Source organism: Oncorhynchus mykiss, chromosome 14 (genome assembly GCF_013265735.2).
Source record: "Oncorhynchus mykiss isolate Arlee chromosome 14, USDA_OmykA_1.1, whole genome shotgun sequence".
NCBI classification, from domain to species: Eukaryota; Metazoa; Chordata; class Actinopteri; order Salmoniformes; family Salmonidae; genus Oncorhynchus; species Oncorhynchus mykiss.
Window position 1 is genome coordinate 8,689,006 of NC_048578.1, and position 17,605 is coordinate 8,706,610.

General features: G+C 43.3%; 1 protein-coding gene across 4 annotated transcripts in view; it reads right to left on the minus strand.

The window, feature by feature from the left end:
* The window catches only part of LOC110488722 (nuclear factor NF-kappa-B p105 subunit), a 35,542-nt gene that overhangs the window by 2,177 nt on the left and 15,760 nt on the right, over positions 1 to 17,605 (minus strand). For 3 of the 4 annotated variants that reach the window (XM_036942870.1, XM_036942869.1, XM_036942868.1), the window contains exons 6-22: positions 14,161 to 14,309; positions 12,209 to 12,372; positions 11,912 to 12,070; positions 8,982 to 9,086; positions 4,714 to 4,805; positions 4,479 to 4,617; positions 4,149 to 4,292; positions 3,838 to 3,936; positions 3,590 to 3,760; positions 3,307 to 3,448; positions 2,971 to 3,085; positions 2,665 to 2,866; positions 2,410 to 2,579; positions 1,019 to 1,121; positions 752 to 879; positions 419 to 488; positions 125 to 291 (exon numbers count right to left, since the gene is read on the minus strand). In XM_036942870.1, coding sequence (XP_036798765.1) covers positions 125 to 291; positions 419 to 488; positions 752 to 879; positions 1,019 to 1,121; positions 2,410 to 2,579; positions 2,665 to 2,866; positions 2,971 to 3,085; positions 3,307 to 3,448; positions 3,590 to 3,760; positions 3,838 to 3,936; positions 4,149 to 4,292; positions 4,479 to 4,617; positions 4,714 to 4,805; positions 8,982 to 9,086; positions 11,912 to 12,070; positions 12,209 to 12,372; positions 14,161 to 14,309 — 2,319 coding nt within the window. The remainder of the gene's footprint in view (positions 1 to 124; positions 292 to 418; positions 489 to 751; positions 880 to 1,018; positions 1,122 to 2,409; positions 2,580 to 2,664; positions 2,867 to 2,970; positions 3,086 to 3,306; positions 3,449 to 3,589; positions 3,761 to 3,837; positions 3,937 to 4,148; positions 4,293 to 4,478; positions 4,618 to 4,713; positions 4,806 to 8,981; positions 9,087 to 11,911; positions 12,071 to 12,208; positions 12,373 to 14,160; positions 14,310 to 17,605) is intronic. The other variant, XM_021561045.2, reaches the window with a different exon arrangement.

The window sequence follows — 17,605 nt, forward strand, 5'->3', positions numbered from 1 at the left end:
ATGTTTCCCCCTCGTGTCTTTGTCTGAATGTTGATTAATGTGCCCTGGCACAACACCAGAGAAAAGGAGGAGTAAGTTTCCAGAGAAACATCGGCTTTCTTAGGTTGGGATAGTGTGTGTGTACCTCGTAGCTGTCCAGCAGTGTGCTGGCGGGGGAGGGGCTGAGTCTGAAGGCGCTGTTGAGGATGCCCAGCCCCAGCGTGTTTGCCAGGCTCTCCCAGCTCCCCCCCTGGCACTCAAGGGCCTGGCATAATGCCCGCTTTGTGTCTGAGCCCAGGCTCCGCATGTCGCCTACAGAAACATGACACCGTTAGCTGTACTCCACAGTGGACAAGAACCAAGATGAGACAGCAGTATATCCCTATGGCTTAGAGATTACAATGAAGGGGGTTGTTTAAACTGAAGTGCAGGAGCCAACCTTGAGGGGGGATGAAGACTGGGATGGTGGTCTCTGGCTTGTACTCTTTGCCATTCAGAATTTCCAACACCTAGAAGTACAAGGAGGAGAGAGAATATTTAGCGAACATTCAAATAGAGAAAAATGAAATGTTCTTTCAGCTCGTGAATTCACGTCAGTAGTTTCGGCGTCATAAAATGACATGCATGTTATCTTTAGAGTAAACATGTAAAGGTGTGAGAAAGGACTGTAGCAATATTAGTCAGTTGAGTGAGATACCTGCAAGACGATAGCAGAACATGGAGGAAGATGACTTCCAGAAAACACATCAAAGTGTGTGCATGTGAAACCCACCTCAGGAGTGGCAGCCATGTTAAGAGGAGTCATCCCTGGGATGTAGCCTTCATCCTCTTCCTCATCCACACAGCAGTCATCCTCTCTGAAGAACAGGGGCTCAAAGTTTTCTTTGTGAGGATTGGCACCTAGACATGAAAAGATTGATCAAGTCATGTCTGCCTTTGAGCTAGGACTATATTACCAAAGAGCAGTTACAGAGAAAACAAAGACATCAAACTAAGCCATTTTCACAAAAGGGGACAGTTTGAAGAAACGCCGTCATACCTGCAGCCATGAGGAGAGCGGTCAGTTTGACAGAGCCCCGGCCTGCTGCTATGTGGAGAGGGCTGGAGCCGTTGTAGGTGCAGCAGTCCACATCAGCATTCCCCTGCGGAGGGAGAGAACACTGTCAACACACATCTTACACCCAGTGGCGACCCGTCATTCTGACATGAGAAGTGCCCATCCATGAAGGCTCAAGGTCATTGGCCACAGATAAAATGACGTCAAATCATGTTATATGTACAGTGGCTCTGATTGGACTGGTCATGTCAACATCATACTTTCAAGAGCTTAGCTAGCAGTCATCATCATGAATCAAATCGACAATCTACTGGCAAATTCTTTTCAATCCTTGTCACGTGACGATAAATAATGAAGAGAAATTCTAGATAGAACGTATCGGTGCCCATCGGCCATTGCACATAAACATTACACAACAAGTTGGAAATCGCAAATTCAACAGTGAGTGGTTTGGAAGGTGAGTCCAAATATGTATTGTATGCTGCTGCATAAATGATGTAATATGCCAGGGAGATATGTATACTGTAGCTAAGAAAGTAATCATCTATACCTCCATGTGGCTCACGCTAATCATTTGGTCCCTTTTCCCCTCTTAATTAGCCTATAGCCTGTTTTAGAGAAATGTAATCATCGAATATTGTAAGAGCTTTCGTTGCTTATATGCTCCCGTTATCTATCATACGGTTCTGACTTGGTGTACAGGGAGAATACTGTAAGAACGGCTCATGTCCTGAATTCTGTTGCTGTACATTTCTAAAGTGCTGAACAAGTAGTTATATCGACTACTTGCTCATTAATGTCTTAATAGAAATTACGGCTTGCCTCTTATCCGCTTGTCGTCCCCTTACGCCATAGTTTGTACATCTCAATTGTCAGTAGAAACTACATTTGTTTAAACAAGTCAGCCATATCAGCTATGTTTTTTAAAAAGCCAGTAAATGAGGCTGAATGAACTGTTTCGCTGCCAGACAAGGCTCCACTGATAACCAGGTGTAGCAGTGGTAAGGTGTCAGGACAGCTTTATGTAGGCCCTAACAGTTTGTGGGAACCGGTTGACACCATTATAACACAATTAATGTATTGTTTAGTGTAGTGGCTTTGCTGGCATGCGTAATTATTATTTAAAAATGTAGTTTGCCCCACCAAGATGTGCATGCTTAAATCGCCACTGCTTACACCCATCCACCGTCACAAGGAAAGGGCTACTTGAGTTGTGCTAGTTTGTTACGTTCTAGTTTCACCTTACTAAATACACTCTAGCTCTCCTTTCCAGGTATTGACCAGGCCCAACTCTGCTTAGCCTCAAGATGCCAGCCAGTAGAAAGATGCAGGATGGTAGGTATGGAGGTAGGCAAGGCTTCTACGGTACATACCTCCAGTAGCAGGCAGCCTGCCAGGGAGACGTTGTCCAGCTCAGTGGCCAAGTGGAGTGCCGTGCGGCCGCAGCTCCTCTCCTGGCCCTCCACATTGCCCCCGCTCACCAAGAGGTCCCTGAGGGAACATAGGCTATTGGCCAGCACAGCCAGGTGGAGGGAGCAAAATCCTGGAGGACAAAAGCACTGTCATGCTCTAGTTGACTCTTCACTTTCTACTATGCATGTGTCTGTGTGTATAGGAGTGTGTTGTACCTGCTGTGTTGGGGAGGTCCACTAGTTCCACCACCTCTCTGTGTCTTAGTAGAAATCCCACCATCCCTCCCTCCTTCTGCTGAGTGGCCAGGTGTAGAGCTGTGTTTCCGTGGCGATCAGACAGAGTGACATCAGCCCCAGCCAATACGAGGGCCTCGGCCGCCTCCTTCTGCTGGGTTATTACCGCTAGGTGCAAAGGAGTCTGGGATAGAGGGACACAAATATAGGATATTACTGCCTGCTCTGTCACAGACGGATTAAGATCACCACAGAAACACAAGGCTTGTTAGTGTACGTGTTTGTTACCTGGTAGAGGTCATTCCTCATGTTGAGGACCTCCTCTCCAGGCAGGGCAGAGAGCACCTGGGCTAGACTCCTGACTGCGTCTGTCTGGCTGTGGATCACCCCTAGATGGAGACCACTGGAGAAACAGAGGACAAGTCCAGATTGGCATGTGCTACTGTAGAAACTATGCCATATCAGGGTTATATTTCCCATTGGCATCAATGCAAAGCTGAATGCTGATGGACACAAGATGGAAGCAAATCAATGCAGTTAAAAAAAGTTAGACAAATGCAGTGAAAGTCAGAATTATGTTTATGTTATGATTAGGTCTGAAGTGATAGGTTGGGGGGGACGTACGTGTCGCCGTTCTCGTCCTGAGCCGTCATGAGGTGGCGCTGTGGAGCCAGCAGGTAGCGGACGTCTCCAGTGACGGCGTAATGGAAGAGGGCTTCAGCCTGCCTCTCAGCCACATCCACCAGCCTAGCCTCCAGCATGCATTCTGGACACAAAACCACTGTCATTAACTACCCTGGCCTCCAACACAAACACACAGTCCTACACTGACAAGTACAGTAGTCTGTTTCCTTGTCCAGTGGCCCACTCTGGCTAATCACTATACTAATTTCCCTGTTGGGCACACCGCCAGTCCTGTCCCCTGGTCCTAGCTCCACACCAGCCCCTCTCTCCTCACTTGTCTCCCCGGCAGAGGCATCCTCCTCCGACTGGGCTCGGTCCGCCACCACTGCCCCAGAGGACGGGTCATCGCCCATGTCGCAGTCATCACCGCTGTCCTCCGCTCTGCCCTGTGTAGCTGTGTCGAGGGAACATGGTTGAGCTTCATTCCTATCCTGAACTTAAATGGAATTGCAGACAGACAAACACGCTCACCATGTTTAATGCCCGCCCCGCCACCACTCATGCCAGGGGAAAAGCCAGCGCTATAGCCGGTGCCGTAGTTATTGTAGGTGGAATAGGCCTGGAAGTAACCTAAAAGATAAAAAAAAGTTGTTCTTTTTAAGTGGTTTTACATTTCCTTTTAGCCTAAATAGACAGTAAAGCTTTTGAACTTGTACTTCGTCTCGTGTGAAGAACTTTGAGAAATTTCCCATTTGAAGTTTACATGGCTTGTCTCGTTCACCTTAAAATCACATTCCTTCTGTGTAAAAATAACGACTCATCAGAAACATTTTTGGGTGTACCTCCTCCCCCTGAGCCGGGTCCTCCCCCTGTAGCGGAGCCTCCTCCCCCTGGTCCCCGGTACATGCCCCCTGCTCCACCTTGGCCGCTGTAGTCCTGGAAATTAGGCAGGGTCTTCTGTCTTTTCCTCTGCACCTCTTCCTTATCTGAGGATGAAGACCAGGGGCAAGATGAGCCGATTGACATGACAGTTGACAGAAGAGTGGGTTATGTCCAATTTGAACCCCGTGCCATAAGAATGGCACAAACTATAGTGGGTTGGGATAGAGACCAGCATGCACAGGGGAGGGGGTCTCCAGGACCAGGTCTGGGGGTGTTTCAGACCGGCTCACCTATGATCTGTGGGTGGTAGGTGAAAGGCTTGGGCTCGCTCGTCTCGTTGTCCGATTTACGCTTCAGCTGCACAAACACTGAGGTGGGCTTCTGGAGGTTCAGGTCTCTGTATTTGGGGGTCTTGAAAACAATGGCAAACTGTGGAAGGGAGTGGAGATTTTACCAGTGGTTAGGTTATAGTACTGTTACAGGGGAGGGAGGACATATAAACAGACTTTATTGTGTGTCACGGACCTGTCGATGGACATCAGTGGGGGAGAAGTCCCCAAAGGCCTCCCATGTCAGCCCTGTCTCGTCATCCTCATAGAAGCGCACCTGGATGTCATCTGTAATGACAGGGGAAACGGTACACGGTCACAACACCACTTTCAAACTAGGAGTAAAAGAACAAACTGGTGACGTGAAAGATATTGGAGGATAATAGAAGATAACAAGGAAGTGGTGCCACCCACTACTGACACACAACTACAGAAGTATTTGAATATCCTATTGGAATGTTTTAGCTGCACCGTACATGTCCTTGACAAGAAAACTCAAGTCCTGGGAGAGCTGCTGGGTGTGCAGACCTTTGCTCCAACCCAACACTAATATTTCAAAGAATCGACTAAAATCGTGATCTTCAGTATGTTTTGTCTGAATGAAGTGTCTTAGAACTGGGCTGGAACAAAAGACTGAAGGGCTGGAGTAGTATACCACTGATGGACTCTGCAAAGCATGATACAGCGAGTGGACACTCTTACTGACAGATGTGGCTGCTTTGCGTGGTGTATTGTTGTCTCTACTTACTTGCCCTTTGTGCTGTTGTCTGTGCCCAACAATGTTTGTACCCTGTTTTGTGCTGCTACCATGTGCTGCTGCCATGTTGTGTTGCTACCATGCTGTGTTATCATGTGTTGCTGCTATGCTATGTTGTCGTCCTAGGACTCTCTCTTGTCATGATGTGTGTTTTGTCCTACATTTTGAATCCCATCCCTGTCCCCACAGGAGGCCTTTTGCCTTTTGGTAGGCTGTCATTGTAAATAATTTGTTCTTAACTGATTTGCCATGTTAAATAAAAAGGTAGAAATAGACTCGAGATGAGGCCCTTTGTTTGGAGGTCAAACAGCAGAGCACAAAAAAAGACGAACTGAGGTCCCAAAAGAGGATCTTGCATTCCAGGGTTGTTGTTGGGGTGGTAAATCAGAGATTACCAGTTGATCTCTGTGATTCCTGCCCAGCGAGAATACGATCAAGGGAGGGTCTGAAAACACGATACCGTCATCGGATCTTAGAATGTGCCAATGTTTGTGAACGATTCCCTTAATTTGTTCAGCGCACCTTGAATAGCGGGTAGTTAGAATGCAAGAATGCTTATTTTTGCGAGACTGACCATAAAAAAGGTCATGTCTCGTTTTGTTTTGAATTTTCTCAATGGCAGCATTAATCTGACCATTTTTGTAGCCCCTCTCCTTGAATTTTCTTTCTGTCGAAACCTGAGTGTTTTTTGCTAATTCTTTTGATTCGACAGAATTGGCTGTAGGGCAAACTGTTTTTCAAGGCAAGTGGGTGACAACTATCGGCCCACAACAAACTGTTACGATCAGTAGGTTTCCTGTAAAGAGCAGTGTATAGAACATTATCTTCGCATTATGTATTGTCTCCTCTACCTGCAGTTGGAGTCAAAAGTTTACATACACCGTAGCCAAATACATTTAAACTCATTGTTCACAATTCCTGACATTTAATCCTAGTAACGATTCCGTCTTAGGTCAGTTAGGATCACCACATTATTTTAAAAATGTGAAATGTCAGAATAATAGTAGAGAGAATGATTTAATTAATATTTTATTTCTTTCATCACATTCCCAGTGGGTCGGAAGTTTACATACACTCAATTAGTATTTGGTAGCATTGCCTTTAAATTTTTTAACTTGGGTCAAATGTTTCGGGTAGCCTTCCACAAGCTTCCCACAATAAGTTGGGTGAATTTCGGCCCATTCCTCCTGACAGAGCTGGTGTAACTGAGTCAGGTTTGTAGGCCTCCTTGCTCGCACACGCTTTTTCAGTTCTGTGGGATTGAGGTCAGGGCTTTGTGATGGCCACTCCAATACCTTGACTTCGTTGTCCTTAAGTCATTTTGCCACAACTTTGGAAGTATGCTTGGGGTCATTGTCCATTTGGAAGACCCATTTGCGACCAAGCTTTAACTCTAACTGATGCCTTGAGATGTTGCGTCAATATATCCACATACTTTTCCATCCTCATGATGCCATCTATTTTGTGAAGTGCACCAGTCCCTCCTGCAGCAAAGCACCCCCACAACATGATGATGCCACCCCCATGCTTCACGGTTGGGATGGTGTTCTTCAGTTTGCAAACATCCCCCCTTTTCCTCCAAACATAACGATGGTCATTATGACCAAACAGTTCTATATTTGTTTCATCAGACCAGAGGACATTTCTCCAAAAAGTACGATCTTTGTCCCCATGTGCAGTTACAAACCGTAGTCTGGCTTTTTTATGGCGGTTTTGGAGCAGTGGCTTCTTCCTTGCCGAGTGGCCTTTCAGGTTATGTCGATAGAGGACTCGTTTTACTGTGGATATAGATACCAGACTTGTGGTCTTGGCTGATTTCTTTTGATTTTCCCATGATGTCAAGCAAAAAAGCACTGAGTTTGAAGGTAGGCCTTGAAATACATCCACAGGTACACCTCCAATTGACTCAAATTATGTCAATAGCCTATCAGAAGCTTCTAAAGCCATGACATAATTTTCTGGAATTTTCCAAGCTGTTTAAAGGCATAGTCAATTTAGTGTATGTAAACTTCTGACCCACTGAAATTGTGATACGGTGAATTATAAGTGAAATAATCTGTCTGTAAACAATTGTTGGAAAAATTACTTGTGTCATGCACAAAGTAGATGTCCTAACCGACTTGCCAAAACTATAGTTTGCTAACAAGAAATTTGTGGAGTGGTTGAAAAACGAGTTTTAATGACTCCAACCTAAGTGTATGTAAACTTCCGACTTCAACTGTACTTGCCCTTTGTGCTGTTGTCTGTGCCCAATAATGTTTGTACCATGTTTTGTGCTGCTATCATGCTGTGTTTTCATGTGTTGCTGCCATGCTATGTTGTTGTCGTAGGTCTCTCTTTATATAGTGTTGTGGTGTCTCTTGTCGTGATGTGTATTTTATCCCAGCCCCCGTCCCCACAGGAGGCCTTTTGGTAGGCTGTCATTGTAAATAAGAATTTGTTCTTAACTGACTTGCCTTGTTAAATAAAGGTTAAATAAAATAAATAAATAAAAAGGTAGAAATAGACTTGAGATGAGGCCTTTTGTTTGGTGGTCAAACAGCAGAGCCCAAAAAAAGACTTGAACTTCGGTCCCAAGAGAGGATCTTGCATTCCAGGTTTGTTGACGTTTTGCCAACAGGCCAATACGGCTAAAACAAAAAGGTAGAGAGAGGACAATACACCGCTATAAACCTCTTCCTGGAAAAGCAGGCCGGAGGACTTCCTTCTTGAACAGTCTGACGATGTCACACAGAACTAAGAGCCGGAGAGACAGTGCTTCAGACTACGTGTTGACTACATGTTGCTTCAGACGACATGTTGCTTCAGACTATGTGTTGACTACATGTTGCTTCAGACGACATGTTGCTTCAGACTATGTGTTGACTACATGTTGCTTCAGACGACATGTTGCTTCAGACTATGTGTTGACTACATGTTGCTTCAGACTATGTGTTGACTACATGTTGCTTCAGACGACATGTTGTTTCAGACTATGTGTTGACTACATGTTGCTTCAGACGACATGTTGCTTCAGACTATGTGTTGACTACATGTTGCTTCAGACGACATGTTGCTTCAGACTATGTGTTGACTACATGTTGCTTCAGACTGCATGTGGCTTCAGACTATGTGTTGACTACATGTTGCTTCAGACTGCATGTGGCTTCAGACTATGTGTTGACTACATGTTGCTTCAGACGACATGTTGCTTCAGACTATGTGTTGACTACATGTTGCTTCAGACTATGTGTTGACTACATGTTGCTTCAGACGACATGTTGCTTCAGACTATGTGTTGACTACATGTTGCTTCAGACGACATGTTGCTTCAGACTATGTGTTGAATACATGTTGCTTCAGACTGCATGTGGCTTCAGACTGTGTTGACTACATGTTGCTTCAGACTGCATGTGGCTTCAGACTATGTGTTGACTACATGTTGCTTCAGACTGCATGTGGCTTCAGACTATGTGTTGACTACATGTTGCTTCAGACGACATGTTGCTTCAGACGACATGTTGCTTCAGACGACATGTTGCTTCAGACTATGTGTTGACTACATGTTGCTTCAGACTGCATGTGGCTTCAGACTGCGTGTTGACTACGTGTTGCTCCAGACTACGTGTTGACTACGTGTTGCTTTAGACTACGTTATCTTCATGATAACGGTGATAAATCACACTCGGGATCATAGATGACAAATCCATTCCAGTCACATACTGTACCTTTCTGGACCTTGTCACAGAGCAGGTAGACCTCTTCTCCTCCTGTCACACAGCCAGCTGTGCGGTCCATCCGCACAATCTTCAGGTTGGATGCATTAGGAGCTTCTACAAACAGAATAAGGGAACTCAGATCTTCTGTTTAGTGCAGGCAGAATACCGTTACTTCTCATTTATTGACAGCTAATAGGTACACTTCCTTCAGAAAGTATTCAAACACCTTAACATTTTGTTTTATGACAGGTTGAATTCAAAATGGTTTAAAAAATAATAAATCTCACCCATCTACACTCAATACCCCATAATGACAAAGTGAAAACATGTTTTTGTTTTTTTAGAAATGTTTGTTTTCATACCCGAGTCAATACTTTGTAAAAGCACCTTTTGCAGCGATTACAGCTGTGAGTCTCTAACAGCTTTCCACACCTGGATTGTGCAACATTTACCCATTACTATTTTCAAAATTCTCAAAATTGGTTGTTGATCATTGATAGAAAACCATTTTCAGGTCTTGCCATAGATTTTCAAGCAGATTTTAGTCAAAACTAACTCGGACACTCAGGAACATGTCTTCTTGGTAAGCAACTCCAGTGTACATTTGGCCTTGTGTTTAAGGTTATTGTCCTGCTGAAGGGTGAATTAATCTGTCAGTGTATGGTGGAAAGCAGACTGAACCAGGTTTTCCTCTAGGATTTTGCCTGTGCTTAGCGTCACTCCATAAAATGTTTTATCCTAAAAAACTTCCCAGTCCTTAATGTTTAAAAGCATACCCATAACATGATGCAGCCACCACTATGCTTGAAAATATAGAGAGTGGTACTCAGTAATGTGTTGTATTGGATTTGCCCCAAACATAACACTTTGTATTCTGAACAAAAAGTTAATTGCTTTTCCACATTTTTGCAGTATTACTTTAGAGCCTTGTTGCAAACAGAATGAATATATTTATTCTGTACAGGCTTCCTTCTTTTAACTCTGTCAATTAGGTTAGTATTGTGGAGTAACTACAATGTTGTTGCTCCAGCCTCCATTTTCTCCTATCACAGCCATTAAACTCTAACTGTTTTAAAGTCACCATTGGCCTCATGATGTAATCCCGGAGCAGTTTTCTTCCTCTCCAGCAACTGAGTTAGGAAGGACGCTGTATCTTTGTAGTGATTGGGTGTATTGATATAAGTGTAGTTAATAACTTCACCATGCTCAAAGGGATATTATTTTTTTTGTGTGTGAATTTTACCCCCCTTTTCTCCCCAACTTCGTGGCTTCAAATTGTTAGTAGCTACTATCTTGTCTCATCGCTACAACTCCCGTACGGGCTCGGGAGAGATGAAGGTCGAAAGTCATGCGTCCTCCGATACACAACCCAACCAAGCCGCACTGCTTCTTAACACAGCGCGCATCCAACCCGGAAGCAAGCTGCACCAATGTGTCGGAGGAAACACCGTGCGCCTGGCAACCTTGGTTAGCGTGCACTGCGCCCGGCCCGCCACAGGAGTCGCTGGAGCGCGATGAGACAAGGATATCCCTACCGGCCAAACCCTCCCTAACCCGGACGACGCTAGGCCAATTGTGCGTCGCCCCACAGACCTCTCAGTCGCGGCCGGTTGTGACAGAGCCTAGGCGCGAACCCAGAGTCTCTGCCCTTAACCACTGCGCCACCCGGGAGGCCCTCAAAGGGATATTTAATGTCAGCTTAATTTTTTTTTTAAAAGTACCCATCTACCAATTCCCTGCAAGGCATTGGAAAACCTCCCTGGTCTTTTTGGTTGAATCTGTGTTTGAAATTCACTGCTCGACTGAGGGACCTTAAATAAATTGTATGTGTGGGGTACATAGAGGAGGCAGTCATTCAAAAATCATGTTAAACACTATTATTGCACACAGAGTGGATCCATGCAAATGTTTACTCCTGAACTTATTTAGATTTGTCATATCAAAGGGGTATAATACTTATTGACTCAAGACATTTCAGCTTTTCATTTTTAATACATTTGTAAACGTTTCTAAAACCATTTTTCTCTTTGACATTATGGGGGTGTATGCCAGTGACAAAAATCAAAATGTAATTCATTTTAAATTCAGGTCTCATAAACACAAACAAAATGTGGAAAAAGTTAAGAGGTGTGAATACTTTGAACGCACTGTAATGAAAACACTTCTCTTTACTGTGCATAATTCATATTGGATTCCTTGTAAATCCTTGAAATTGCCCATTGTTATCAAACTGGAAACACTATTTTACTTGTTTCTCTTCAAAAATATTTTCTAATTTCAAAAAACCACAGACACCAAATGTGGAAAAAAAAGACTTGACACAAACTGTGTGGATGCTTTCACACAGTAAAGGGCAGGCATCAAAATGAAATTGAAGGCCTAGTTTTAGCCTGCGAGAGGAAGCCGAGTAAGAAACGTGACGTAGTGGAAGAACAGAGCTAGGAAAATGAAACCAGTGCACACTGATGTGGTTTTTACTTCAATACATCTTAAACTCAGTGACTAATTACATGAATTCAGTATTGAGAGGCACAATAATGGTTCTATTCATTTGTTCAAACAGTAGTTCCTTCCTGAGCTTCATTAAGCTGAGGCACTACTGGGTACTATGTATCCTAATATGGTGTGTGTCTATGGTGAGGTGGGGGACCTTTGTCATTGATGGACTTTGTGAAGTGTAATGGAACATCCTTCACTGATAATGTAAAGAAGAAACAAAATGGTGGAGCACAGACAGTTCTTATTGGGTCATGGCTAAAGACTGTTTCAGCTAGCTAGCTAGAACCGTTGTCTTGTTGAGGTCACAGCACACTGGGAAACACAGCACTAATGGCCTAATCTTTTTTTTCATAAATCATGCATTGATGTCAACGGGCACATTTTCACCAGAACTGTAGTTGATTTGGTGCTTAGTGACGAGGTGGCTGTTAGTGACTTACTGCTGTCGAAAATGGGGTCTGATATGACGGGGTCCAGTCTACGGGAGAAGCCCCCGTCACTATCTGGGAGGAAGGCTGTGAACATGAGGCGCACCACGCTTAGGTCCATCTCTTTAGCCTGCTTGGTTGCTGCACTGCAGATCATGCTTCTCTGGTGATCTGAAGGCAGACACACACACGAAGGTTGAGTGTGAAGTTGGCGATGCGTATATATTCATATATATGCAAAACAACAAATATTGTTAGTGCTCTGCAGAAATACATTAATTCAATCAAATTGTCTTAAAGGTGACTGACCAGTGAGCTCCCGGGGGATGCGAACCTCTCCCTGGATGGCGTCTATCTCGGGGTGGATGACAATGCCACAGTTGTAGCCCATCCTGTAGGCCTCAGTCATGCGGTCCTCCAGTGTCTTACTCACATTCTTCTTGGTCACATGGAGGATGCCCAGGTTGGGGAAACTGTCACAAGGAATGTCTAATTTACATGTGGTACATTTTTAAGAATTACTGCAAGATATAACACCATAAGGTCAATTCAAGTTAGATGGGGAAACCCTAAGTCAGAAATCACATCATTACATATGATCTCAAAGGAAGGATCCATGATGGCCCTATAGGATGTCCAGACATTTCTGCAATGTTGTCAATAAGCAAACAGTTAAAGGTGTTAAACATTCTCATTTACCGGTAAGCTAACTGGTTCTGTCGGTGGTGTGTGTTAGGGCTGTGAAGATCATGGAATTTTAGTTAATGGTTTGCAAAATTAAGGCAGGTAAATCTTCTGTCCTCTAGTGGGTCAATCTATCACGTGCAGTGGTCATGCCTCTGGGTTATGTACATAGACCTGACGTTTGCTAGCCTATTTGATCTCAAATTCGTTTTTTATAACATTGATAATTCACTTTTGCTTATACAGTGCATTCGGAAATATTCAAACCCCTTGACTTTTTCCACATTTTATTACGTTACAGTCTTATTCTCAAATTGAATGTTCCCTCATCAATCTACACACAATATCCCCTAATGACAAAACAAAAACAAGTTTTTACAAATGTTCGTACATTATTTTTATACAAAAAAACAAATATGACATTTACAAGTATTCAGACCCATTACTCAGTACATTGTTGAAGCACCCTTGGCAGGGATTACAGCCTCGAGTCTTCTTGGGTATGACGCTACAAGCTTGGCACACCTGTATTTGGGGAGTTTATACCATTCTTCTCTGCAGATCCTCTCAAGCTCTGTCAGGTTGGATGGGGAGCGTCGCTTTGGCTGGGCCACTCAAGGACATTCAGAGACTTGTCCCGAAGCCACTCCTGCGTTGTCTTGGCTGTGTGCTTAGGGTCGTTGTCCTGTTGGAAGGTGAACCTTCGCCCCAGTCGGAGGTCCTGAGCGCTCTGGAGCAGGTTTTCATCAAGGATCTCTCTGTACCTTTCTCTCTTCATCTTTCCCTCGATCCTGACTAGTCTCCAAGTCCCTGCCTCTGAAAAACATTCTCACAGCATGATGCTGTCACTACCATGCTTCACCATAGGGATGGTGCCAGGTTTCCTCCAGATATGATGTTTGGCATTCAGGCCAAACAATTCAATCTTGGTTTCATCAGAGGAACTCTTGAACTCTGTCAGAGTGACCATTGGGTTCTTGGTCACCTCCCTGACCAAGGCCCTTCTCCCCTGATTGCTCAGTTTGGCCGGGCGGCCAGCTCGAGGGAAAGCCTTGGTGGTTCCAACTTTCTTCCATTTAAGAATGATGGAGGCCACTGTGTTCTTGGGGACCTTCAATGCTGCAGACATTTTTTGATACCCTTCCCCAGATCTGTGCCTCGACACAATCCTGTCTCGGAGCTCTATGGACAATTCCTTTGACCTCGTTGCTTGGTTTTTGCTCTGACATGCACTGTCAACTGTGGGACCTTATATAGACAAAAATGTCAAATAACCTGTTTTAACTTTGTCATGATGGGTTATTGTGCATAAATTGACGATTAAATGTATTTAAAATGTTATCAATTTTAGAATAAGGCTGTAACGTAACGAAATGTGGAAAAAGTCAAGGCGTCTGAATACTGAAAATGTCCACACTCACCAATAATGACATTGGATAGCTAAATTCAGCAGACAGAGTGGCGATTCAGGTCGGATTTTGGCATATTTTTGTTGGTTACATGTTTATACAATTACCTTACCAGCCCTAGTGTGTGTTAATGCGCAACGCTAACTAGAGAGAGCGGTGGAGACACACCTGATGCTGGAGTCTTTGGGCTGTTGGTCTGTGATGCAGATGCCTTTGTCACACTGCTTGCCCACCAAACTGTGGGCATGGAGGTGGGCATCTTTAGAGTTGGTCACCAGCTGTACCACCACACGTGCCAACCCCTGGTAGTTACAGATCTGCAAAGACAACACCAATGTCCTTTTTAGAGGGAGACACGTTTTAGACAAGCTATTAGAACGATAGCCTAGTGTGCCAGACTGCTTACATAGTATGGTAGTGTTTAAAAAAATTAAATAATAATCTTGTCAAATCTAAAATGTGCTCTCGGGTTTATTGGCTCTTGGCCTGTGTAGCTAGTTCAGTCATACCTTGACTGAGTGACAGTTAGGAGCTAGAGTGTTACTGTCACTTTGTGCTTTGTTTCTCATGTGGTTATTCAGACACTTTCTCTAGGGGGAAAATTAGTCACTTTTGCAACAACGAAAACAACACACACATCCTTCGAAACAGTTAAGAAAATCCCAGTCCAAATGGTAAACAATTTCTGAGTGATGAATTAACCAAATGAGGTTAGTCACACACTTTCTCTAGGGGGGGAAGTGTGTCACTCATACGTCAAAAAACACACACATGCAAATCACACATAAACACACAGCATTCAAAACAGTGGAATATGCCATTAAAAATGGTAAACAATTTCTGAGTGATGCATCAACCAAATGAATACATGAAAGAAATGCTGAATGAAAACAGTTTTACACATGGCTCAGATTTTGACAAAGGGTTATATGCTGATCACACCGCCTGTGTTGTATGGGAGAGCGTTGCAAAATAAATGTACACATACATCTTATTCAATAATTTCATCCAAACGTTACCAGGCGCTAACATAGAACATGGTTCTATTTTAGACACTTGAGGCGCTGTCAAGTCCCACCTCTCCCCACACACATACACGTGGGTGATTGACAGATGAACAAGGTCCACACTTCAGTAGGTTGCAATAATGCACCTGAAAAAGTTGGTTGCCAACCGCCATAAAAAAATCCATAGAAGAAGACGAGGAGAGATTACTAGAAACTAACTAGGTTTCCCCTATGGATTAATTGTCAGAGTAGAGAACACACGATTTTGTGTGACTCAAAAATGGGTCAAAATTCTACAAAGATCCAGCAAAAAAAATAATGAAAAAAAATAAATGTTAAAAAAAAATGGACATGTCTATATCTCAGGACAAATTAGCTAGCAACATCAAGCTAGCTAAATGTCCATGAATGTTTTATGTGTGTTTCAACCTTCTCCCAAATATAGTTGATATAGTTGAGTTTTCTACATTGTAGAATAATAGTGAATAAATCAAAACTATGAAATAACACATATGGAATCATACAGTAAACCATAAAATATTTAGATCTGTTTAACACTTTGAGATTCTTCAAAGTAGCCACCCTTTGCCTTTGACAGCTTTGCACACTCTTGGCATTCTCTTAACCAGCTTAACCTGGAATGCTTTTCCAACAGTCTTGGAGTTTCCACATATGCTGAACACTTGTCTGCTTTTCCTTCATGCTGTGGTACAACTCATCCCAAACCATCTCAATTTGGTTGAGGTCAGGTGATTGTGGAGGCCAGGTCATCGAATGTAGCACTCCATCACTCTCCTTCTTGGTCAAATAGCCCTTACACAGCGTGGAGGTATGTTTTGTGTCATTTTCCTGTTGAAAAACAAATGATAGTCCCACTAAGAGCAAACCAGATGGCTTGGCGTATCGCTGCAGAAGGCTGTGGTAGCCATGCTGGTTAAGTGTGCCTTGAATTCTAAATAAATCACTGACAGTGTCACCAGCAAAGCCCTCCCACACCATCACACCTCCTCTTCCATGCTTCACAATCGGAACCACACATGCAGAGATCATCCGTTCACCTACTCTGCGTCTCACAAAGGCAAACTAAAAATCGCAACTCATCAGACCAAAAGGACAGATTTTCACCGGTCTAATGTCCATTGCTCGTGTTTCTTGGCACAAGCAAGTCTCTTCTTCTTATTGGTGTCCTTTAGTAGTGGTTTCTTTGCAGCAATTCGACCACTAAGGCCTGATTCACGCAGTCTCCTCTGAACAGTTGATGTTGAGATGTGTCTGTTACTTGAACTCTGAAGCATTTATTTGGGCTGCAATGTCTGAGTCTGGTAACTCTAATGTACTTATCCTCTGCAGCAGAGAACTCTGGGTCTTCCTTTCCTGTGGCGGTCCTCATGAGAGCCAGTTTCATCATAGCACTTGATGGTTTTTGCGACTGCACTTGAAACTTTCAAAGTTATTTACATTTTCCAGATTGACTGACCTTCATGCCTTAAAGTAATGATGGACTGTCATTTCTCTGCTTATTTTAGCTGTTCTTGCCATAATATGGACTTGGTCTTTTACCAAATAGGGCTATCTTCTGTATACCTTGTCACAACATAACTGATTGGTTAGTGAATGATTTTTCTTTTAATCCTGCTTTTGTGATTGTATCTTTTGTTCTACAAAATGGCTGCGTTTTTTCTTTGTTTTGGTGGTGGTCTAATATAAATATGTGGTGTGTTTTCGCCGTAAAACATTTAAAAAATCTGACATGCTGGGTAGATGAACAAGGTGTTTATCTTTCATTTGAGGTATTGGACTTGTTAATGTGTGGAGGTTAAATATTTCTAAGAATATTTTTGCATTCCCTGCGCCACCGTTTCAGCTCAACGAGGGGGTGTAGTTCCCGCATGGGAACCCATAGGCATAACAGGTATTAAGGAAAGAAATTCCACAAATTAACTTTTAACAAGGCAAACCTGTTAATTGAAATGCATTCCAGGTGACTACCTCATGAAGCTGGTTGAGAGAATGCCAAGATTGTGCAAAGCTGTCACTTTTTTGGTTACTACATGATTCGAAATGTGTTATTTCATAGTTTTGAGGTCTTCAGTGTAATTCGACAACAGAAAATAGTACACATTTAAAAAAAATAAAAATAAAAAAAATAATAAAAAAAACTTGCATGAGTAGGTGTCCAAACTTTTGACTGGTACTGTAAATGATTAACTCTGGGAGTGACGGATGCTTATGGATATCAACACATGTAATAGACACAAAACGTAAAAGTATGCCATCTAACCACTTTGAAATCTTACACAAAATAAATTACTACACTGTAGACAAATGCCTTCACTTCACCTCTTTCTGGTTCTCCCAGCCAAAATTGGCCTCCATACAAAACCAACCACGTTCCAAGAAATGGTACATATGCTGTTAGGTGCAGCAGTCAGGGTGAGGGTGAGACTGAAGAGCACATTTTGAATTTGCCTACCTAGAAAAGTCTTTAGCCTGCCCTGGAGTTCAAATGTCTCGCCTCCACCCTTGTCTTTATCCACTGCATTTAAAAGAGAACTCACATCAATGTACTATGTAACTTTATGTACAGAAGCACAGCATAGACAGTG